Raw genomic sequence first — 24,582 nt, 5'->3', positions numbered from 1 at the left:
AGATAGACAGGTGGTTGGAGCTGATGATATTAGCATCATTAAGCAATAGAGGGTCGGCATGTTACATTCAACTTCCTGGAATGTCCAAATAAGGAGTTATACTTCCTGGGCATAAACCTCACAGTGTACAGGGGATAACATCCTAATTTTTCTTGAGAGATATTGTTAATGAATATTACTGGCTCATTTGAAGTAATCCAAGACATATTCTTAATGTCCATTATTTTCTTGCTCACCCTGTGCCCAAAAGTGACTCCCGTTACAGTTCCTAATACAGATTTTCCTTCATTAGGGTAACCAATATGCTTGTAATAAGCCAATTTCCCCTGGCCTTTGAGTACCATATGTATTATTTCTATTTTTTAAATATTTTTTATAATCTTTAATAATATTTAATTTTTATATTGCAACTTTTGCTCTACTATATACAGGCTTAGGAATATATGTATACAATACATATTGTGACAGGAAGTCAGGTAAATCTGTGGGTGTTGTCACAGACGAGAGATACATTTCTGCCTTGTTTAGACAAAATACCAATTATTATCAGGTGTCGGCTGCAGAAGCAGCCAGAAAGATTTAAGGGCGTTGGAAAACTTCAGCTGTTCAGAATGAGGCAATTAAGGCCTCTATAAGTAATCCAGAGGATTACTACTGATTGCTGCATCCTGAGGCTTTCTGAGTGAAGGAGAGCAGTGAGCGGAAATACTTCTGAAGAGGTGAGGTGCTGTTGATTTTTCTGTGTGAAAAAAATCAAAAAGAGACTGACACAGTTTTCTGCTGTAGGACCAGCAGTGTCTGCCCAGCACTAGGCTGTGCCAGACTCCATAGATAGGTTCCTGTTTGGTGAAAGTAGATGCCCCAAGTGGCCAGGGTTTATTTTATGTTTGATTTTGTTTATACTGTTTGGATGCTTGCACTTGTTTCCAGCAAGATAGAAGAATAAACCAAAATCTTTGCTTTCAACCATCTTCGGCTGTTTTTCTGTATAAATCAGTGTGTAGTGAACCCATCCAGGGGGTCACACACCCCGCTACCGAGCTAATCCCTTACACATGGTGGAGAATTCGGGCAGTTAAAGTAAACCCAAAATGGAGGAGATACTGAAACAGCTGGCTTTAGCAAATGCAAATCAACAACAGGCAAATGCAAATCAACAACAGACAAATGCAGCTTTGCAGCGGAGCCTTGCAGCTCAACAACCGGCTCACGCAGCTCAACAACAGGCTCACCAAGAGAGCATTGCAGGCTTGGAACAGAGACACCAGCAGCAAATGGAGGCCATCGTGACAGCTTCAGAGACAGCAGACCGAGGCTGGGAGTCAGGCCAGTAACATACCGACTTTTCGGGTAAGACACTTATTGTCAAAGATGACTGCAGAGGAGGACCCTGAGATGTTTCTGACCACGTTTGAGAGAGCAGCGGAAAGAGAGAGTTGGCCTAAAGAACAGTGGGCTGGACTAGCGGCCCCCCCTATTATCTGGAGAAGCTCAAAAGGCATATTTTGATTTGGAGCTTGCAGATACAAAAAACTATGATCGGCTAAAATTGGAAATATCGGCACGTTTCGGTGTAACCCTGGATGTCCGTGCTCAGCGGGTCCACAATTGGAGTTATCAGCAGAGGAAGCCACCTCGGTCGCAGATGTATGACCTCATTCATTTGGCTAAGAAATGGCTGCAGCCAGAAACTCTGTCCGGACCAAAACATTTTGGGGGGGGGGGTAGTCATGGACACATTTCTTAGGTCTCTTCCTAACACCCTGCAGAAATGGGTGAACCATGGTGGTCCGGAAACCGCAGACAAACTTGTAGACCTGGTCAAAAGGTACCTAACAACAGAGAATTTGCCATCTTCCACCAGAGACGCACAGACTTTCCACCCCAAGACCAGACCCTCCCCACCTATAGGTAAGACTGCATCAAGGGATGGGGGTGGAGAGAGGGACCAAGGAGCAACTAGAAGAATTATCAGGACTACTGCTAATGTTTGGCGAGAGCGGCCTGGAAGACCCATCCCACAGGAGAGAACCAGAAGGTTGATTTGTTACCGTTGCCGTGAAGGGGGACATGTAGCAGCGGTTTGCCCAGCGGGTGATGAACCCATGCAGTGTGACTTTCTGACAGAGAGACGACAGTCCCTGTTTGCAACCACATGCACTGCAGTAAAGGGAAATGAGAAACCTTTATGTAGAATGTGCTTAGATGGTAAAGATGTGGTGGTATTGTTGGATTCAGGTAGCCTGGTCACCTTAGTGAAAAGTGATCTAGTGGTGGGAAAAATCTTGCATCCTAGGAAAATGGCTGTAGTTTGTGTACATGGGGACACTAGAGAATATCTGGTGACTACGGTCTCCTTTGAAACTTCCCTCGGTAACTTGTGTCACCAGGTGGGTTTAGTTCCCAAACTGCCACATGACGCCATTGTGGGAAGAGATTTCCCAAAGTTCTGGGAACTCTGGGACTGCCCAGATTCCCCAGTAGGTGGTTCTTCTGAGCCTGAAACATCGACTCCAGAAACCTCTAACTGTGAGGATTCTCCTGAGTTTCCATTCTCAGTCTTAGCAGGGGAAACACCAGTCCCTAGGGAGGAGCCTGCTACCTCAGAAGAGGAACAGTGGCCGATACGGTTTGATGACCTCAAGGTGCACAGAGAAAATTTCATTACTGAGCAATTGAGGGACCCCACATTGCTAAGAGCCCGGGAGAATGTAGTGAAGATAGATGGGAAGTTAGTTAACCCTGACGAGAGGGTTGCCCTCCCTTACTTCATTATTGAAAGGGACCTGTTATATCGAGTGTCACAGAGGATAGAGGATACCATTGAGCAACTGGGAATGCCTAAACCGTACATCAAGATTGTTTTGGAACTGGCCCATGGGCACATTCTTGGGGAACATTTAGGAGCAGAAAAAACCCGGGAGAGGATCACCCAGAGGTTTTATTGGCCTGGGATCACTAAGGAAGTGGAATTGTACTGCTCTTCCTGTCAAGTGTGTCAGATTACTGCACCCATGCCACATTTCCGCAGTCCGTTGGTACCCCTATCCATTATCGAGGTCCCTTATCTGATGTTTGCCATAGGAGAGGTTCCCCAATCGTCCACAGGGTTCTCTCCGTTTGAGCTACTGTTTGGGAGGCACCCCCGGGGCCTACTGGACATTGCCAGGGAAACATGGGAGAGTGAGAGCTCCCCTCATCGAAGTGTGATTGAACATGTGGCCCAAATGCAAGATAGAATTGCCCAAGTGATGCCGATTGTGAAGGAACATTTAGCCCAAGCCCAATTGGCTCAACAAAGGATTTACAATCGTGGGGCCCAGGTCCGTTCCTTTGCACCTGGTGATAGGGTGTTGGTGCTGGTCCCCACGGTCGAACGTAAATTCCTAGCCAAATGGCAGGGTCCCTATGAAGTGTTAGAGAAATAGGGGGTGGTGAATTATAAAATTAGCCAACCGGGAAGACGAAAACCTGAGCAGCTCTATCACGTGAACTTGCTGAAACCATGGAAGGATAGAGAGTCATTGGTTGCTAAGACTACCCGATTTTTTGCTCCATTTAACCTAGCTGTCCCTGAAGTTGGGATAGCGGAGACCCTATCCAAAACTCAGAAACAGGAGGTTAAAGAATTTGTGCTCCGTAGTAAGGAGAAGTTTTCAGACCTACCAGGTTGGGTCTCCGGAGTTGAACATGACATTATCACCACACCAGGAGATAAGGTCAAGTTGAAGCCTCATAGAATTCCAGAAGCCCGGCGAGAGGCAATTCAGCAGGAAGTAAAAAAAATGGTTGAGCTTGGGGTAATAGAAGAGTCAAATAGTGATTGGTCCAGTCCCATTGTCTTAGTGCCCAAACCAGATGGAAGTTGGCGGTTTTGTAATGACTTTCGCCGCCTGAATAAAATCACTAAGCTTGACACCTATCCTATGCCCCGCATAGATGCACTGATTGATCGCCTAGGCACTGCCAGGCACATGACGACGTTAGACCTGACCAAAAGTTATTGGCAAATTCCTCTCTCGGAGTCGGCCAGGGAAAAAACAGCATTTGTAACTCCAGATGGATCTTTCCAATATCAGAGGATGCCTTTTGGGTTACAGAATGCTCCCGCCACATTTCAGCGCACCATGGATAAGACCCTTCGGCCTCATCGAGCCTATGCTGCTGCATACCTCGATGACGTTGTCATCCACAGTGAGGATTGGGACTCACATTTACCAAAAGTTCAGGCTGTGTTGGATTCCATCTGGAAAGCCAGGTTTACAGTCAATCCAAAAAAATTTACCCTTGGGCTAGAAGAGGCAAAGTATCTGGGGTATACCATTGGAAGAGGTCTAATGAAGCCCCAAATAAACAAAGTTGAGGCTATTCAGGATTGGCCACGTCCCACCAACAAGAAACAGGTTTGTGCATTTTTGGGGATCGGGGGCTATTATCGCCGCTTTATCCCCCATTTTGCCTCACAGGCTGCTCCCCTGACCAATTTGACCAAAGGGAAGGAGTCTGTAATGACCAAATGGACTCCCAAAGCAGAAACAGCTTTTCAGGCTTTAAAACAGACCTTATGTAGTCAGCCAGTTTTAAATTCGCCTGATTTTTCACGGGACTTTGTGGTTCAGACAGATGCGTCAAATGTGGGATTAGGAGCTGTACTGTCCCAGATTATCAAAGGGGAGGAACACCCTGTATGTGCCTCAGCCGAAAGTTGAAGACCCATGAGGAGAATTATGCCACCATTGAGAAAGAGTGTTTGGCGGTGAAATGGGCTTTGGATTGTCTCCGGTACCACCTCGTGGGTAGACAGTTTGAACTGGTGACGGATCACGCCCCATTGAAGTGGATGGCACAGAACAAAGAGACCAATAGGAGAAAAATAGGTGGTTCCTGGCTCTCCAGGAATTTAGTTTTGTGGTAACGCATCACCCCAGTGCTAAAATGGGGAATGCAGATGGGCTGTCCCGAGTGCATGCCTGCCTGGCAACCTGTGTCCCAACCCTAGGGTTGAAACAAGAGGGGGGGGTATGTGACAGGAAGTCAGGTAAATCTGTGGGTGTTGTCACAGACGGGAGATACACTTCTGCCTTGTTTAGACAATATACCAATTATTATCAGGTGTCGGCTGCAGAAGGAGCCAGAAAGATTTAAGGGCGTTGGAAAACTTCAGCTGTTCAGAATGTGGCAATTAAGGCCTCTATAAGTAATCCAGAGGATTACTACTTATTGCTGCATCCTGAGGCTTTCTGAGTGAAGGAGAGCAGTGAGCTGAAATACTTCTGAAGAGGTGAGGTGCTGTTGATTTTTCTGTGTGAAAAAAATCAAAAATAGACTATTGTTTTCTGCTGTAGGACCAGCAGTGTCTGCCCAGCACTAGGCTGTGCCAGACTCCATAGATAGGTTCCTGTGTGGTGAAGGTAGACGCCCCAAGTGGCCACGGTTTATTTTATGTTTGATTTTGTTTATACTGTTTGGATGCTTGCACTTGTTTCCAGCAAGATGAAAAAATAAACCAAAATCTTTGCTTTCAACTGTCTTCGGCTGTTTCTCTGTATAAATCAGTGTAGTGAACCCATCCAGGTGGTCACACACCCCGCTACCGAGCTATTCCCTTACAATATATATTTCTATGTTTTTATTATTTTATTCCATAGATACAGTAATCTATTGCTGTGTATTTTTTTTCCTTTTTAATTCACCTTTTATTGTATGTACAATTTAAATAGTCATTTGTATGACATTTGTTTACTGTTGGGAGTTGTTGTCCTTGGGTTGGGATTTTTTTTAACAAATATCTCCCAGCCTCAAACCAGCTCGATTATATATGAATCTTGCACCTAGCAGACTCATGCGCATATCTTAACCGCTTAAAGCGGGGGTTCACCCTAAAAAAAAAAAAAAATTCTAACATGCCATCTAGCATACTAGCGCGAGCTACAGTATGCCTTTATTTTATTTTTTTGCACCGTACTCACTGTTTAATGCCGTAGTTAAGTTTCAGTCTAGTAGGCGTTCCTATGCAGAGGGGGAACATGATTGACGGCCAGCTATGGCGCGTCACGCTTCACGGAAATAGGACTTGGCTCTTCACGGTGCCTGCGCAGTCAGCTCCTAGTCTGTGTGCAAGCGCCGTAAAGCGCCGTTAAGAGCCGAGTCCTACTCGGGAAGTGTGACGTGCCATAGCTGGCCGTCAATCATTGTCCCCTCTGCATAGGAACGCCCATTCCCCGCGGGGAGTCTGAAACTTATCTCCGGGATTAAACAGTGAGTACGGCGCGAAAAAAATAAATAAAGGCATACTGTAGCTCACGCTACTATGCTGGATTTCATGGTAGAAACTTGCATTTTAGGGTGAACCACCGCTTTAAGGACCCCTTTAACGCCAAAATACGTCGGCAGAATGGCACGGCTGGGCACAATCACGTACCTATACGTGTCTCTTTAAGCCCAGCCATGGGTTCGCGAGCGTGCCGCAGGCGGCACACTCGCGACCCGGTCCGAAGCTCAGTGACCATGCACGCGGAACCCGCGGACCCGATCGCCGCCGGTGTCCCGCGATCGGGCACCGGAGCTAAAGAGGTTTGTGTAAACACACCTTCCCAGTTCTTCGTTGTGGCAGTGTCATTGATCGTCTGTTCCCTGATATAGGGAAAGACGATCAATGATGTCACATGTCCAGCCCCGCCCCCCTACAGTTAGAAACACATATGAGGTCACATTTAACCCCTACAGCGCCCCCTAGTGGTTAACTCCTAAACTGCAATTGGCATTTTCACTGTAAACAATGCATTTGTATAGCACTTTTTGCTGTGAAAATGACAATGGTCCCAAAAATGTGTCAAAATTGTCCGATGTGTCTGCCATAATTTCGCAGTCACAAAAAAAATCGCTGATCGCCGCCATTAGTAGTAAAAAATAAATTATTAATAAAAATGCAATAAAACTATCCCCTATTTTGTAAACGCTATAAATTTTGCGCAAACCAATCGATAAAGGTTTATTGCGATTTTTTTTTACCAAAAATAGGTAGAAGAATACGTATCGGACTAAACTGAGGAAAACATTTTTTTTTTATATATTTTAAAATTGTCACTTAATTTTTGTTTATAGCGCAAAAAATAAAAAACGCAGAGGTGATCACATACCACCAAAAGAAAGCTCTATTTGTGGGAAAAAAAGGATGCTAATTTTGTTTGGGAGCCACGTCGCACGACCGCGCAATTGTCAGATAAAGCAACGCAGTGCCGAATCGCAAAAAGGGGCAAGGTCCTTAACCTGCATAATGGTCCGGGTCTTAAGTGGTTAACCACTTCCCGCCCGGCCTATGGCCGATTTACGTCCGGGAAGTGGTTATGAAATCCTGACAGGACGTTCTAGAACGTCCTGCAGGATTTCATGCCGCGCGCGCCCGTGGGGGCGCGCATCGCGGCGATCGGTGATGCGGGGTGTCAGTCTGACACCCTGCATCTCCGATCTCGGTAAAGAGCCTCCGGCGGAGACTCTTTACCACGTGATCAGCCGTGTCCAACCACGGCTGATCACGATGTAAACAGGAAGAGCCGTTGATGGCTCTTCCTCACTCGCGTCTGACAGACGCGAGTAGAGGAGAGCCGATCGGCGGCTCTCCTGACAGGGGGGGTTCGCGCTGATTGTTTATCAGCGCAGCCCCCCCTCGGATCGCCACACTGGACCACCAGGGATGCCCACCCTGGAGCACCAGGGTGGGCAAAAAAAATAAAAAAGCCCGCAAAAAAAAAAGTCTAAAAAATAAATTAAAAAAAAAGCATTAAAAAAAATAAAAAAAGATGCCATTCAGTGCCCACAAATGGGCACTGACTGGCAACCTGGCAAAAATCAGTGCTGCCACCCCAGTGTCCATCAGCGCCACCCCAGTGTCCATCAGCGCCACTCCAGTGTCCATCAGTGCCACCCCACAGTGCCCATCCATGCCCAGTGCCCACCTATCAGTGCCCATCTGTGCCACCCATAAGTATCCATCAGTGCCGCCCATGAGTGCCCATGTGTGCCGCCTATGAGTGCCCAGTGCCGCCCATGAGTGCCCATCAGTGCCGCCTATGTGTGCCCATCAGTGCCGCCTATGTGTGCCCATCAGTGCCGCCTATGTGTGCCCATCAGTGCCGCCTATGAGTGCCCATCAGTGTGGCATACCAGCGCCGCCAATCAGTGCCACCTCATCTGTGCCCGTCAGTACTACCTCATCGATGTCCATCAGTGCCATCTCATCGGTGCCCATTAGTGCCGCCATATCAGTGCCCATAATTGAAAGAGAAAACTTATTTACAAAAAAATTAACAGAAAAAAATAAAAACGTAATTTTTTTTCCAAATTTTCAGCCTTTTTTTAGTTGATGCGCAAAAAAAAAAATCGCAGAGGTGATCAAATACCACCAAAAGAAAGCTCTATTTGTGGGGAAAAAAGGACGCCAATTTTGTTTGGGTACAGTGTAGCATGACCGCGCAATTGTCATTCAAAGTGCGACAGTGCTGAAAGCTGAAAATTGGCTTGGGCGGGAAGCTGCGTAAGTACCTGGTATGGAAGTGGTTAATTATACTCTCTAAAATAATTCACTTCCTTTACATTGCACTAATTTATTACAGACACCTAGAACAAAGCTGGACAGTTTAGCAAAAAAATGTGAAGATAAATTTATATAGCAACAATTTGGAGTCTAGATTTCTATCATATTCTAGAAAATGGTAGACAGAATGTTTTGGTTACTGTGGCCATCCTCTCCAGTTTGTCTTGGTACAATGTAATGATATCTGTAAGTAGTTTTATGACTTATTTAGATACTCATAAAATATTCTTATTTTTTTATTTTTTGGTGTTTTTTTTTTATGGTGTTTTTATTTTTTGGTGCTTAATGGGAATGTTTACTGATTAGATATGCATGCTCTGCTCTTTTCTTATCTCCAGCACATATGCTTTTGCTTATATGTTTCTTAGTATATCATGTAGTAAATTAAGAAAATGAACACAATTAGATTGGACTCTTCTGAATACATGTAATGTTACAGCTGAAATAGATCTATAATTAATATCTGTGAACTAGATGTTTGCTAAAAAGTTGATGTTCTTAAGTTATGAAAATTCTGTTAGTGATACACTTATCTGACAAAATTAGAAGAGAGGGAGGGTAACAAACCCCGGGACTTTATACGGTGTCAATGAATAGAAAAGATATAATAGATAGAAAAATATAATTTATTTGATTAATCACATACATGAAAAGTGGAAGTATACACATCCACACAATAGAAAAAAAAATGTATGCGATTAATCAAATAAATTATATTTTTCTATCTATTATATCTTTTCTATTCATTGACACCGTATAAAGTCTCGGGGTTTGTTACCCTCCCTTTCTTCTAATTTTGTTTGTTAATATGGGATGTGGTGTCACGACATTGATCTCCTATGCCTCACGTAATTTTTTCCTGATACACTTATCTGGTTTATCATGGTAATGATTTCAAATATATATTGAACATGCAGTATACATACAAATTGAGAGGGTGATGAAGATGATACAGAAATTAACAGATAGGTAGATACAGTGGGGCAGATCCACAGAGAGAGTACGCCGGCGTATCTACTGATATGCCGGCGTACTTTCAAATTTCCCGCGTTGTATCTTTGGTTTGAATCCTCAAACCAAGATACGACGGCATCTGGGTTAGATCCGACAGGCGTGCGTCTTCGTACGCCTTCGGATCTTAGATGCAATACTTCGGCGTCCGCTGGGTGGAGTTCTCGTCGTTTTCCGCGTCTAGTATGCAAATTAGCTATTTTCGACGATCCACGAACGTACGCGCAGCTGTCGCATTCTCTTACGTCGTCTCTAGTCGGCTTTTTCCGGCGTATAGTTAAAGCTGCTGTTTTGCGGCATATAGTTAGACTTGCCATGTTAAGTATGGCCGTCGTTCCGGTGTTTATTTTGAATTTTTTCTTTTTTCTTTGCGTAAGTCGTCCGTGAATCGGGATGGACGTAATTCACGTCTATGTTAAAAAATATGACGTCCTTGCGACGTCATTTAGCGCAATGCACGGCGGGAAATTTAGGGACGGCGCATGCGCAGTTCATTCGGCGCGGGGACGCGCTTCATTTAAATGAAACATGCCCCCTACTCGCCGATTTGAATTAGGCGCCCTTACGCCACGAGAGATCGATTACGCCGCCGTAACTTACGGCGTAAATTCTTTGAGGATTCGAAGTTTAAAAAAGTAAGTTACAGCGGCGTAGCATATCTCCCATACGCTGCGCCGGTGCAGATCTCTGTGGATCTGCCCCAGTGTGTCTATAAATTCTACTACATCAAAATACATACCAATAAAAACCATTAACCACCACCCAATCTAAGGCATAACAGTTGGGTCTGAGTAGAGTCCCTTGACCATTAAAGCAGATTGTGGGACTACACGGGTAGATCATTGGAAGATTCATAAGCAATACCATCAATATTTACCCTGTATAAGAATATATATTAATTAAATATTTTGGATATTACTCACAAACATTTCTCCCTTCTCGCACACAATTTTAAATATAAAAATTTGCCAATTCATCCCATATTTATAAAATGCCTTACCTATGTAGAAGTTGGTGACCGTTCTCATCTGTCTGTGCTTGGTTACTACATATATGACCAGAGAGTTACCCACAAGTCCCACCAACATGATCAAAGCAAAGAAGAAGGGAACCAACCAGGCATCCACGAGCAAAGGAGGGCGCTGTTCGGAGTTATACAATGTTCCATTGCACCCAGGCAAAGAAGATTGATCTGACTTGAAATCTTCTACAGAGTCATTTAGACAGGAGAACAGTGACAAATTTTCCCCTCCAATTGGCATTGTTTCAGAAGGGAGCATGGTTCCACTGACATCATTCATGGCTAGAAAAGTTTCAGGAGACAGAGGCAGCTGCTTGTTCGGTTCAGCTCTATTATTTCACTTATTCGTCTTCCATAGAACTTCTCACAGTTCCAATAGATTGCAAGAACTGTGAATTGTTAGTAGAATTATAATGCTTATATATATCCTCACTCTCTCTACAGAGCAAAGATAGAGGCAAGCAATAGGTCACCATCCATTTCTTCATCCAACCACCTGTGCTTCATGCTTTATGTTTCCACTGCGAGTGTGTAATAAATGAGAATACTCATCCTCAACATCCTTGACTGAAGTTTCAATGCTGTGCACAGTGCAAAATCATCAGAGCTGATATTCAGTGAGAAATGGACACAGAAGGCTGCAAGGAAACATATCCTTCGGGGTCCTAATGCTCACCCTTTAACAAGAAAGAAATGCGGAATTTCGCCAGAATAGAAATAAGGAGGCTTTCGTGACTGGCTTCAATGCAAAGAAAGACTATAATGTTTTTGGTCCATCTCAGTTCATTTTAAATCTTTATTTCTTTACCTAACACACATAGCTGCAGTAAACCCAAACAATCAACATGTATTATTATATTGCAGCTAGATGTGATGGCTGCATTAATTAAATTGTTTAGGCTTTCTTTGCTTTATTAGAATCTGGTGATCCAGCCAGTATGTCTATTTTCAATGTCCTTTAACAGATCAAGACAAAGTAGAGGGATGAGACAAACCATATAACACTGACAGATCATGCTTACAAAGGTCAACGTTTAGTCATTTTTTTTTTTTTACCTTCAAAATTAAATAAAATAAAATGGAATAAAACTGTAACTGCTTATAAAGTGTTACCTGGAGTTTAGATTTAATTTGTTAGTCAAGTCCATCCAATTCTGCTAGCCCAACACTACCCAGAGCTGGTGCAAAGTTTTTTCGACACCCTAAGCAAAACTTCATTTTGTCACCCCCTTGGCTCTGCCCCTGACTCCACCTCCTTTGCCCTGCCCTTGTAACACATGTGACCTACCTAAACACATACACTGACCTATCTGACCACATACACTGACCTACCTGACCACATACACTGACCTACCTGGCACATACACTGACCTACCTGACTCCTTCTTCCTGCACTACTCACACCCTCCCCCCATCCCCCACACACACACAGCTTGAAGTAGATCAGAGGTATCATCCTCCTCCTTACCTCTCCATGGCCTTATTGTCCATCGCGACTCTCCCGAGGGCTCTCCCCAGCACTGGGCGGGCAGTATTGCTTAGGAGACCATGCCAGTGCCATCCAGCCACTCCGTGGTGTCCCTTGCCGGCCTGGAGGTCAGCTCAACTAACAGCCGCTGCACCTTTTTAAATGCTCTCTTGATCTCCACCGAGCCCCGCCCCCTCCAGTGTACTTACACAGGCCGCACCAGAGGGACAGGCTGGAGCAAAGGAATGCTGGGCGGCAGTGAGGAGATGTGACAGCGGGGGCACAGCAGAACACATCGGTGGGTTGGTGGCATGGCACCTGCAGCAGATGTGTACCTGGGACAGCTGCCACTGAACAGGGGGCGAACGATCAGGAGAGGAAAGCTGAGCACATACATGCCTGGAGCTTCACTGTGCCGGGATAGAGGCCATGGCTATGCCCTAGGTGGTAGTGCATCCTAGGCGGCTGCCTAGTTTGCCTATGGATAGCACCGGCCCTGACACTACCCTCCCCCAGAGTGACAATTCTGCTCCCCCAGAGTGACAAATGCACTCCTGGAAGAATGGTCAAACATTCCCATAGACACACTCCTAAACTTTGTGGACAGCCTTCCCAGAAGAGTTGAAGCTGTTATAGCTGCAAAGGATGGGCCAACTCAATATTGAACCCTATCGACTAAGACTGGGATGCCATTAAAGTTCATGTGCGTGTAAAGGCAGGTGTCCCAATACTTTTGACAATATAGTGTATGTTGACCTTACAGACACTCCCCTACTGTACACTCCCTTGGTACACTCCCATTATGTATTTAAATAGTGGCACACGAATGACAAGATTATTCTGTTCGCACTGCACATGACTAGCTCGTTCAATGAGAGAAATTCTCACATGTGAACATATTGACCAACCTGAAGGAAAACAATCATAGAAATATTTATGAACTATTTGAGGATGACACAGCGGCCATTTGACTTACTGTTAAAAACTGTTGCAAAGCTATCAGGGCAGAAGGGAAGTTGATAGAAACACTACACTTTCCTGGGGCATCTTCATGGCAGCATACAATGGGTTGTGGCTCCGCCCCCAACTATAAATCAAAGACACACCCAGCTCGCAGCATTCTCCTTTTTGTCCTGACCTGATCAGCACTGGAGTCACGAGGTATCCCTTAATGTTTGTTGCCCCAGCCAGGTTCAGCCTCTCCTGGCTGAACCTTTACAGTCTCCAAATGAGCTATATGGTTGGAGCCCCATTCTGGTGGTCTGAGGGGCATAGTCCAGCCTCTATTGGGTGGAAGTCCTTCCTGTACAGCCTCTACATGAGCTATATGGCTGGAGCCCCATTCTGGTGGTGCAGGCCTGTCAAAGAAAGCTTTAAACAAACTTTGACATAAGTGACAGCGTTTTCTAGGGTTGCCACCTTTTCTTCAAGTCAAAACCCAAACACTTTAGCGGCACACTGCAATTTTTTTAGTATACACACACCATCTTTCTTGTTCTCTCCATCTTTTATTCTTCCTTTCCCCTTTTCTTTGTTCCTTCCCCTTTCTCTCTTTTTCTTTCACCACCTCCATTTTTGCATTATTAAATAAAATGTTAATCATACACAAATATATATATATATATATATATATATATATATATATATATATACATATATATATATATATATATATATATATATATATATACACACACACATGTACATATATATATGTGTAACCAAGGTTTGCTACTGTACTTATCATTAAGGGACCGTTCGTTGTGTTTTTTTTTATGTGAGTTTGGCTCCCTCTAGTGCATGCTGGACTCTATGGCCCAGATTCTCGTAGGGCGGCGTAAATGTAAGCGGGCGTAGCGTATCGTAGTTACGCTACGCCGCCGCAACTTAGAGAGGCAAGTGCTGTATTCACAAAGCACTTGCGTCCAAAGTTACGTCGGCATAGCGTAAATGTGCCGGCGTAAGCGCGCCTAAATCAAATGAGGAACAGGGGGGCGTGTTTTATGTAAACTAATCATGACCCCACGTAAATGACGCTTTTTTCGAACGTACGTACGTTCGTGAATCGGCGTATCTAGCTAATTAACATATTCAACACGGAAATATACGGAAGCGGCACCTAGCAGCCAGCGTAAATATGCACCCTAAGATACGACGGCGTAGGAGACTTACGCCGCTCGTATCTAGGCAACTGTGAGGCGTATCTGATTATATGAATCAGGTCCTGAGTTGCGACGGGCGGCACTCAGAGTTACGCCGGCGTATCTGGAGATACGCCGGCGTAACTCCTTTGAGAATCCGGGCCTATGTGTGTTTTTCCTCCTGTGAGAACGACCAGAGCAATACATCATGGAACATGTAGTCCGGGATGAGGAAGTGACACTGTTATCTGGACCAATCTGGACCACAGGTAACAGAAAGCTGTGCGCACAGAACAGCCTCCTGGGAGAGGAAATAAAAGAGTGAGTGTTGCCTGTTTTCGCTCTCTCTGGATGCAATTCTGACCCTGCCAGCAGGCGATCTGTGAGACAGGGAGAGGAGAATCTGCGGCCTACACAGCGGGGAGCCGGATCGCCAGCCTCAGAGGCACCTCAGAGAACAGTATCGCTATTCCAGGCACAGCGGCCTGACCTGCGTTCCAGACCACCTGGAGACACCTGCACTCCAGTCCACCGGGAGATGCAGCGTGGCATGGTAGCGCCATTTCCACAGGACAGAGACACAGATAAATCCATCTGGAACCCTCTATCCATCTGACGTCCGTAGTGGTGAATGGGCACAGCCCTTGTGATAATTGACAACAGTATTGCTGAGCAATTTCTTTACAGACTGGCTGGTGATATGTGTCGTTCCACGGATGTGAATCTACTTCTTCTCAGACCACTCACAGCAGGCGTTTGGGGTCTATTCTCCCCATTGTGCTTATATGTCAGTATTGTGAACATCTTTCTGATACAGTTAAAGAGGAGTATACACGTGATAACATCTCTTCAGATAAAGTGCAGATTAGCTCATCTTTATTCCCTTTTCCTACCTTGGATTACAAATATTACTGCAGTATAAACAACAGGCTAGCTGAAGATAACTGGAACTGAGGGAACACTTGTAATTTCTTCTTTGCTGTGCACAGCTTCTTTGCATTCCTTTGCTAATGCATGGAACTACCAACACAGGGGGAGCCAATCTATAGGATATTGTCCAATTTATATGTTTATGTTTATCACTGTTTGGTGACACTGGTCTGTGTGGATATAGAGAAAGGGGTAAGAGGTCACAAACCTCTGTACTTTGATGGTGTCAAATGATTATAATAGCCAGAATGAACCAGATCATTACAAAATAAAGTAGACAAATAGAAAATTTATTTATTACACAAATAAAGATAAAAACATGAGACAATTCATATTCAATATGTCTACTTAATCCTACACAGGTACATAAAGGGCTAAAAATTTGCGACATGTTTCGCTCTAGGTGGAGCTTCCTCAGGAGATGATTCAATGGTGTTTAATTATGTACTGAAAGTGAAGAGAAAACATGAATGCTCATGTGAAACTTGAAATAATCTCTCCCATTCCTCTCCTTGCCCCCCACCTCCCTCCGTTTCATCTCCTCAGGATTACAGGCCCAAATCTCGTACCTTCCCCACTCTCCAGGGGAATCTGAGTGTTTGGACTTTTACAAATCAGGTAACAGCGGAGATAAGAAAAACCAAGTGGAGTAATCCCTTGGCTTCAAATCTTATTCCTGCCCAAATTGCAGCTATATCATCACTGCAATCCAATCAAAGTCTAATAATTAAACCTTCAGCAAAGGGGGAAACATTGGCCCAGATTCAGGTAGATTGGAGCAATATTTGCGTGGGCAAAGAGCAAAGATTTTTCTCTGCGCCCACGCAAATATTTCGATTTGCCCAGCGATTCACGGAGCAGTAGCTCCGTAAATTGCGCGGGCGATATGCTAAGCAGCCGGGCGTAAGGCTGCCTAATGTAAATGATCGCGCCGGGGGTGGGAATCATTTAAATTAGGCGCGCTCCCGCGCTGAGCGAACAGCGCATGCTCCGTCGGTAAACTTTCCCGACGTGCATTGCGGCAAATGACGTCGCAAGGACGTCATTTGCTTCTAAGTGAACGTGAATGGCGTCCAGCGCCATTCACGAATCACTTACGTAAACGACGTGAAATTTAAATTTCACGAGCGGGAAGCGCAGCTATACTTTAGCATAGGTTGCCCCTGCTATAGCAGGAGCAACCTTGCGCTAAAGTCGCCGTACGGAAACTCCGTACCTTGCGTGCGCAGGGCCCGCGCAACTTTTGTGAATCGGTGGTAGTATGCAATTTGCATACTATACGCCGATCACAATGGCCGCGCCCCCTAGCGGCCACCGCAAGAATGCAGCCTGGGATGTGAAGGCATAAGGAGGCTTATGTCTGTCACATCCTAGGCTGCAGTCGGTGTAACGAGGTTCCTGAATCAGGAGCACTCGTTACACCGGAGCAAGTAAGCCCTTGCGCCGCGCAACCTATGGTTGCGCGGGCGCAAGTGCTTCTTGAATCTGGCCCATTGTTGTTATGGATAGTGATCACTATGAACGCATTGTGCTCAAACTGTTGAGCAATCGTGATTGGTATAGAAAAATACCCGAAAGCCATGTCAACTATACAATCACTAAATATAGACTTTTGATAGGTAATGCCTATCATCAGGGCTTAATTACCAAGTCCACTTGGGAATTTCTGCATGTTGCTTGTCCCAGAACGCCCACGCTTTATGCCCTCGCCAAAATACACAAAGACTCCACCAACCCTCCAGGCCGACCAATTGTTTCTGGTAATGGCTGCCTCACAGAGACCTTATTGAATGGCTATATAATCTTTTGATTATGGAGGATATGTCTGTGGATAATGCTGCCTGTCTTTTCCCCTGTCCCGGTTTTTCTTTGGTTCTCCTGCCTATCCCTGTATGGACGCCCCGGGCAGTCAAACAGTGGCCCTAATCAATGGCTTAGGCCCTGTACACACGGTCGGACAAAACCGATGAATGGTCCGACGGACCGTTTTCATCGGTTCACCGCTGAAGTGGCCTGATGGTCTGATGTGTGTACACACCATCAGTTCAAAATCCCATCCGGTCAAAACGCGGTGATGTAAAACACACGACGTGCTGAAAAAGTTCAATGCTTCCAAACATGTGTCGACTTGATTCTGAGCATGCGCGGGTTTTGAACCGATGCTTTTCTGTACTAACCATCGGTTTGGACCGATCATGCAGCGGTCCATCGGTTTGTTTTTGAAGCATGTTTTAAAATTTTGGACCGAAGGAAAACAGATCAATGGGCTATACACACGGTCGGTTTGGACCGATGAAACTGAACCTCGGTCCATTCTCATCGGTTTTGTCCGACCGTGTGTACGGGGCCTCACTGTTTCTCAGCCCCGCCTAGGGAGTGCTGTTCATCGGCATTCTCCTCCTATTTTGTTTTTTAGGAGCTTTTCTTTCTCTTTAGTCATCTGAGAATGTGGGTGCGTATGCTGTCTATGCATTCGGATTCACAACTCATCTGACCTTAGGTCCCTGTACGCGCGTATGTTCTTTTTGGCTTAGCGCGGACGTTTGGGTTCTATTGATATGGCTATTGCAGCCCCTTGGGGCTTGCACTAGAATCTTCTGCCCTTCCCACTAGGTTGAACATTTGTTGTTTGTCACGCCTCCCTTCTCTGAAAGCGTCCACCACGCAGCGATGATGTCAGACGTCGATACGTCTGGGTTGAGATAAAGATGGCGTTTGCGGCCGCCATTATCTGACGTTTCCATTAGCGTGGTCGGAGAACATGTCGTTATTGCGTTTGTTTTATGCACCCCTTTTTGGAATTTTCATCCTGGATTTGCCTTCACAGGTATGCTGTTTTTATTTTCTAATTGGAATGCAGTTTAGTGCTGCATAGAGAGATTTTTCTCTTTAATTTTTTGGTAATCATTTTTACCCTTTTTTGAATGTCTTTCCACCATAGGGTTTTTTCATCTCTCCCTGTTTGAGGATAACAACCATTGCAGTTATCATTATAGCTGTTTGGAGCTTATGCTCCATGGACAAGTTTCAGGATATGGATGGTTCAACATCTTATTATTGATTCTACTATATATATGATTCAACTAGGTAACTTTTGTTTACCTTATATTTTATTTACATATATTTTCAATAGTTCCAATATATTTGGCTATATTAACTCCCGCCTTTTTTCTTTGTTCTCATCTTTGGGGGGGAGCATTTCCGTATTACATCTCCCCCATTTGTATTATAAGTAATTCAATCTCTCTACTTATTACTACTTGGTAAGATTTCTGTCACGTTTTCAGTTTTTTTTTCTTTGCATACTGTATTTTGTTATATATATGCAACAATTTATAACTATGTCCTTTTGATATGACTTATGTTTTCATTTAATTTTTGTATATATTTTTTGATTTTTTGATATCTATCTTGATTAAAACTCTATTACTTATAGATGTTTTTTCAAGTTTCACATGAGCTTTCATATTTTCTCTCCACTTTCAGTACATAATTAAACGGCATTGAATCATCTCCTGAGGAAGCTCCACCTAGAGCAAAACATTTCGAGAATTTTGGCCCTTTATGTACCTGTGTAGGATTAAGTAGACATATTGAATATGAATTGTCTCATGTTTTTATCTTTATTTGTGTAATAAATCAATCTTCCTTTTTTCTACTTATTTTGAAATGACCTGGTTCATTCTGGCTATTATAATCACTGTCAAAGTCCCGAGGTTTGTGACCTCTTACCCCTCTCTCTATATCCATTGTTATTAGGGATGTGGTGTCTATATCCCTTCATGCTCACTCATACTTCTATATAAAAAACTGGTCTGTGTGTTGAGGACACAGAGGGAAATATACAATATATGTGTTACATTGTTTGTTTCTCTGTCTACCTGTTCACATAGCTCTTGTAGTGGATTTATGTCAAGTACCTCTGTGTATCAGTTGTAAGACCTATTCACTGTTAAAATAAGTTGTGTTTATTCATGTCATTCTTTGTGTTCATTTCATCTCAGTATACATATCTGAGTGGTTCATTGATACTGTGTGAGTTTCTCATTACTATCGCAGCTGTGCGGGATGGAACCCAAGATGTCAGAGGTAAGAGAGAATTTGCAGAGTCGAGGTAACCAGTGGGGTATAGAGTCTACTAGCAGCCCTCACAGGGGTACCGCTACACACACACACACATATATATATATATATGCACTATATGTATTTATACCTACAGGTATATTGCGCACAATGAATGATTGTCTTTGAAGGAGAGGGGATTGCAATGTGGAATGTGCCTCGTGTGTACAATGTGTGTATCATGTGTACAGTCAGTTTAGGTCATTTTGGGTCCCATCACCTTCACTTATACCCTCATCACCAATCGCATCATTATCATCATCATTACCACCCTATCATCAGCTGCATCTTCAGGATCAGCATCGCCTTGTCATCCTCAATCATCGTTTCATCAGTATTATCATTGCATCGTTTCATCACCATCAACTTTTTCCCACCATGTGCAACTTTAAATACTCAGCGGACACCCTTCACAGTCTAAGGCAGGGATCCTCAAACTATGGCCCTCCAGCTGTGGTAGAACTACACATCCCATGAGGCATTGTAACACACTGACATTCACAGACATGACTAGTCATGATGGGAATTGTAGTTCCTGAACAACTGGAGGACCGTAGTTTGAAGACCCTTGGTCTAAGGTATACCGCCTCAACACTACCAAACTCCATCCAAAAAATACTACGGAAAGAACAACTTCTAAAGATCAATCAACAATCGACCACAAAAAACAGGAAGGCACCACTTCAACTACAACACTTATCATGCGCCCTGATCAACACCAGATCTGCAATCAAGCACAGACAGGAAATCCACGACTTCATCACCCAAAACAACACAGATTGCCTCTTTATCACGGAAAGCTGGCAAACACCTGACTGTAACACCATCCTAACAGAATTGGTGCCTGAGAACTACTGCATCCTAACCGAGCATAGAATAGGACAAAGAGGAGGAGGAGGCCTAGCAATGATCTTTAAATCCCACCTCTCTTTCACCAAACCAACTCTACAGAACACATTACCGTTCATGGAGACACTCACTCTGCAACTTCAAACAACACCCCAAGACACCATCCACATATTGCTATGCTACAGACCACCAGGGCCAAAGAAAAATCTCCTCACACCCTTCACTGAATTCATCTCGACATACGCCTTGAAAACCAAAAACTTTTTGTTACTCGGGGACTTTAACCTCTGGGCTAACTCCACCCAGGACCACATCGCCACCCCCTGCATCAACCAATTGGAAGAACTAGATCTACAGCAACTGATAAATGCCCCCACGCATGGTTCAGGTCACATTCTTGATCTCATCTTCAAACAAAATATGGACATCAACACACTGGACAACATGCCTTTACCATGGACGGAGCCCCATGCTATCAAATTTAAAATCACAACTAACACCATCTCCCAAAAACCAAAACATGCAATAACAACACACTGGACAAGATCTCAGAATAAACTACACTCTGAACACTTCAAAACCACACTATCAAAAAACATAGGGATGCTAAATCAAAACCAATTAACGGAACAAACTCTCAACTCCTTAAACAAAGTATTACTACAGACAGCAGACACAGTCGCTCTGAAACGTAGAGCACTCATCCGTAAAAATAACTCGGGCTGGTTCAATGACACACTTACTTTACTGAAGCAAGAACGCAGAAGAGCGGAAGGAGCATGGAGAAGAAATACAACAAAGGAAAACCACACAAACTACAAAGAACTCACTAATAAATACCACAAAGCAATATTGAAAGCAAAAAGAACATTTCTCAAACACCACCTCAAAAGCCATAAACCGACCTTGTGAACTTCTCAAACTAGTCGCTCAGACTATGAACCCTACCTGCCTAGAGCCTCCAGCAAACGAAACTCAAGAATTCTGTAATGAGCTATCAGATTTCTTTATCGACAAAATCGAAAACATTCGTGAAATAATTAAAAATAATAAACAACCAACCTCATTTAGCCAAAGCAAGAAGAGGAAATCAATACAAACATTATACAATCTACAACATTTTCACTGGTCCCGATCACCATCAACACCACCAAAAACATCATCAGAAGCCTCCGAGACAGCACATCACCAAATTACATCATTTCTACAAAACTCCGACATCTTGGCACCCACCATAACACATCTCGTAAACCAATCGTTCAAAGAAGATATTGTTCCGATCTCCCTCAAGCAAGGCATAATCAAGCCTCTCCTAAAGAAACCCAACCTCGACCCCAAAGACCGAACTACCGCAGACCAGTAACAAGTCTTAACACCTTCTCCAAGATCATGGACAAAGCAGTAGTACAACAGCTGAAAATCCACTTGGACACCCACAAACTTATCAGCAAACAGGACCTGTGCTACCACTCATACGCTGACGACACACAACTCTACTTTTGCATCTCAGGTAAAACAGACCAATATCGCGGTCTAGAAAAATGGCTCACATTGATCGATGATTGGATGACTGAGAGCTCCCTTAAACTCAATGGATCCAAAACAGAACTTCTGCTCCACGCAAACCGAAAGACAAAAGCTGAAACTTCATGGACACCACCCACCATCCTTGGACAGACCATTAACCCGAACACCAAAGCCAAAAGTCTCGGAGTCATCTTTGACTCAGAGATGTCGATGGATGCACAAATAGGATCAGTAGTGAGCGGATCTCACCATCTCCTCTGCCTGTTGCGTAGACTCATCCCCTTCATCCCAGAAGAGGACATAGCAGCAGTAGTAGGAACAATCATCAATTCCCGACTCGACTACGCAAACTCCCTCTACATAGGACTACCTAAATACCAGATTTCGCACCTACAAGTCGTCCAAAATACAGCAGCCAGACTGGTAACGGTAAAAAAAAATTGGGAATCCATCAACCCTTCCCTGAGGACCCTTCATTGGCTAACCGTAAAGGATCGGGTCACATTCAAGACCCTCTGTCTCACCCACAAGTGCACACAAGGAAACGCTCCTCAATACTTGTGCGAGAAAATAAAACACTACACCCCCAATCGCGTTCTCCGATCAGCCAACCAAAACCTCCTCCACACCCCCAAGTCCCGCTACAAATCGAAGGGAGAATGAAGATTTGCAGTCCAAGGACCACGGCTATGGAACGCTCTATCCACAAACATCCGCATGGAGAAAAATCATTGGTCCTTCAGGAAAAAACTTTAGACTCACCTCTTCTGAATGATCAGGACGACACTGGATGGAAATAAGCGCCTTGAGGCGTTTTAGTTCTCATTTGTAGCACTATACAAGTTATTCATTCACTCACTCACTCACTCACTCACTCACAGTGTGTGTATCATGTGTGTATTGTGTGTAACATGTGTATTGTGTGTGTGTATCATGTGTATTGTGTGTGTGTGTGTGTGTGTGTGTGTAAAACATGTATATTGTGTGAACTGTGTGTGTATTGTCTGTGCATTGTGTGTCCTCTCCTGCATGGATCCTGGCTGTAGAAGAGGAGAGCTGCCTTGTAGTGGAATGTCCAGGATGGCATAGATGTTGATAGAGATGTGGATGTGGATCCCTCTTTGACAGTTGATGAGGTGGGGGGTGGGGTTGGCGTGTGGAAGTCCTGCAGATCTCACTCATGGCCAACAGTAAGTGTCCATGCCCTCAAGTCCTTTATCCACCTGTTACTGTGTACGTTGTAAATTGCACAGACCTGCTCGGTGCCACTGCTACACGATGGCTGCTTTCTCCATCGGCTCTCCGCTGCTAGAGATCATAACCTCCCCCACCTCCTGTTCACTGCAAGCTGCCTCTTTCTTAACTGTGGTGTATGAGGCACTTGTACCTACAATGTCACCTCATCTAATCCTACACCCCTGTCTGAACTTATCCTCTGACAGCCGCATTGTTGTATGATGCTCGGAGATGAAAAGGACACTTCACCAGGGGCGAACACATACCCCGCACAAATATCCGCGGGCATTCCATGCTCAGCAGCGTCCCCACATGCCACCGGCAGAGAGAGATCGTGAGAACAGGGTGGTGACAGGGGCGGTTTCTGCGCCGGCTGGTATAAACAAACTCGCCCGAAAGCATGTAAAGCAGGAGCAACAATCCGGTCTGAATGTGTCCGGGTTTTAGGTGGGCTGAAAACCGGACACATGACTCAAAAACCGGACTGTCCGGGTGAATCCTCTACAGGTGGCAACCCTACCATTTTCCCTTTGCTTTTCACGTCTTTTCTCTGTTTTGTGGGCATTTGCCATTTCCAATATAGCTGCAGCACTGATAGGTGGCCCTGGTGGGCACTGATAGGCGGCAGTGGAGGGCACTGATAGGTGGCACAGATAGGCAGCACTGCTGGGCACTAAAGGGAGGCACTGACTGGCATCACTTATGGACACTGATTGGTGACACTGGGCACTGATTGGTGGTACTGCTGGGGATTTCCTGTAATCAGGGCACTGATGATCAGTGGTCTGATTACCTGCCAGGTCTGCGAGGAGATGCTGCTGATCGGCACTCCTCGCCACACACTTTGTCAGTGTGAGGCGAGGCTAGCCGATTCACAGCACTTCCATATTTACATGTGACCGGCTGTGATTGGACACAGCCAATCACATGGTTAAAAAGCCACAGCCGCGGCTCTTTACAGAGATCAGGGTCGTGCCATGTCCTAGCAAAACGGCGCGACCACGATCGCCACGCTGTGCGCCCCCCTGGGCTCGTTCTGAGGCACCATTATTTGACGTCTTTCAAGAACGAGAGCTGTCATTTGATATTGGGCAAGCGGCAAGTGGTTAAGGCATAGGGATTAAGTAAGATCTAAAAGGGGCGCCCGAGGCAGGGGGCGGATCTACTCTAAAAGAAGGCGGGTCTGAAAGACTCTGACCTTTTTAAGTCAAGTACTGCCACTTTAACGATAGACGAAAAACATGCACTGAACCACAGTTAGAAATTTGCTGCCTTACAGTCATTAAATAATTTCGATACTTTCATTGATATCCAGAAATTCATTTGACAAAATTATTATTAAGCGGTACATGATTTCAAATCCCTTTCAGTCTAATAAAATGGCTCCTGAAGATGTTAGGAAGTCCTTTTTATCTAATGCTTTGCTAATTAATCCCCCAGGACATTAGGTAACTAAAGATCTGGAGCAATTACAGATCAATATCAATAGGAGGGAATTTATGTTTAAAGGGATGTTTCCAGGGAAAAAAAATTAAACGCCAGCAGCTACACATACTGCAGCTGCTGGCTTTTAATAAATGGAGACTTACCTGTCCTGCAGTCCCTCGATATCGGCACCGCAGCTGATGTTTTCCATCAGCTGTCGGGTGCTGCCGTCACCATTGCGGGTCAGGAAACCCGGCAG

General features: G+C 44.6%; 1 protein-coding gene across 1 annotated transcript in view; it reads right to left on the bottom strand.

The window, feature by feature from the left end:
* The window catches only part of LOC120942288 (G-protein coupled receptor 54-like), a 163,138-nt gene extending 151,903 nt beyond the window's left edge, over positions 1-11,235 (bottom strand). Inside the window, exon 1 of the mRNA XM_040355509.1 lies at positions 10,605-11,235. Coding sequence (XP_040211443.1) covers positions 10,605-10,905 — 301 coding nt within the window. The 5' untranslated portion in view covers positions 10,906-11,235. The remainder of the gene's footprint in view (positions 1-10,604) is intronic.
* Between the last annotated feature and the right edge of the window lie 13,347 nt (positions 11,236-24,582).

The sequence above is a fragment of the Rana temporaria genome, chromosome 1, assembly GCF_905171775.1.
Source record: "Rana temporaria chromosome 1, aRanTem1.1, whole genome shotgun sequence".
NCBI classification, from domain to species: Eukaryota; Metazoa; Chordata; class Amphibia; order Anura; family Ranidae; genus Rana; species Rana temporaria.
The sequence above is the reverse complement of the archived record's forward strand: the minus strand, read 5'-3'. Positions and strand labels throughout refer to the sequence as shown.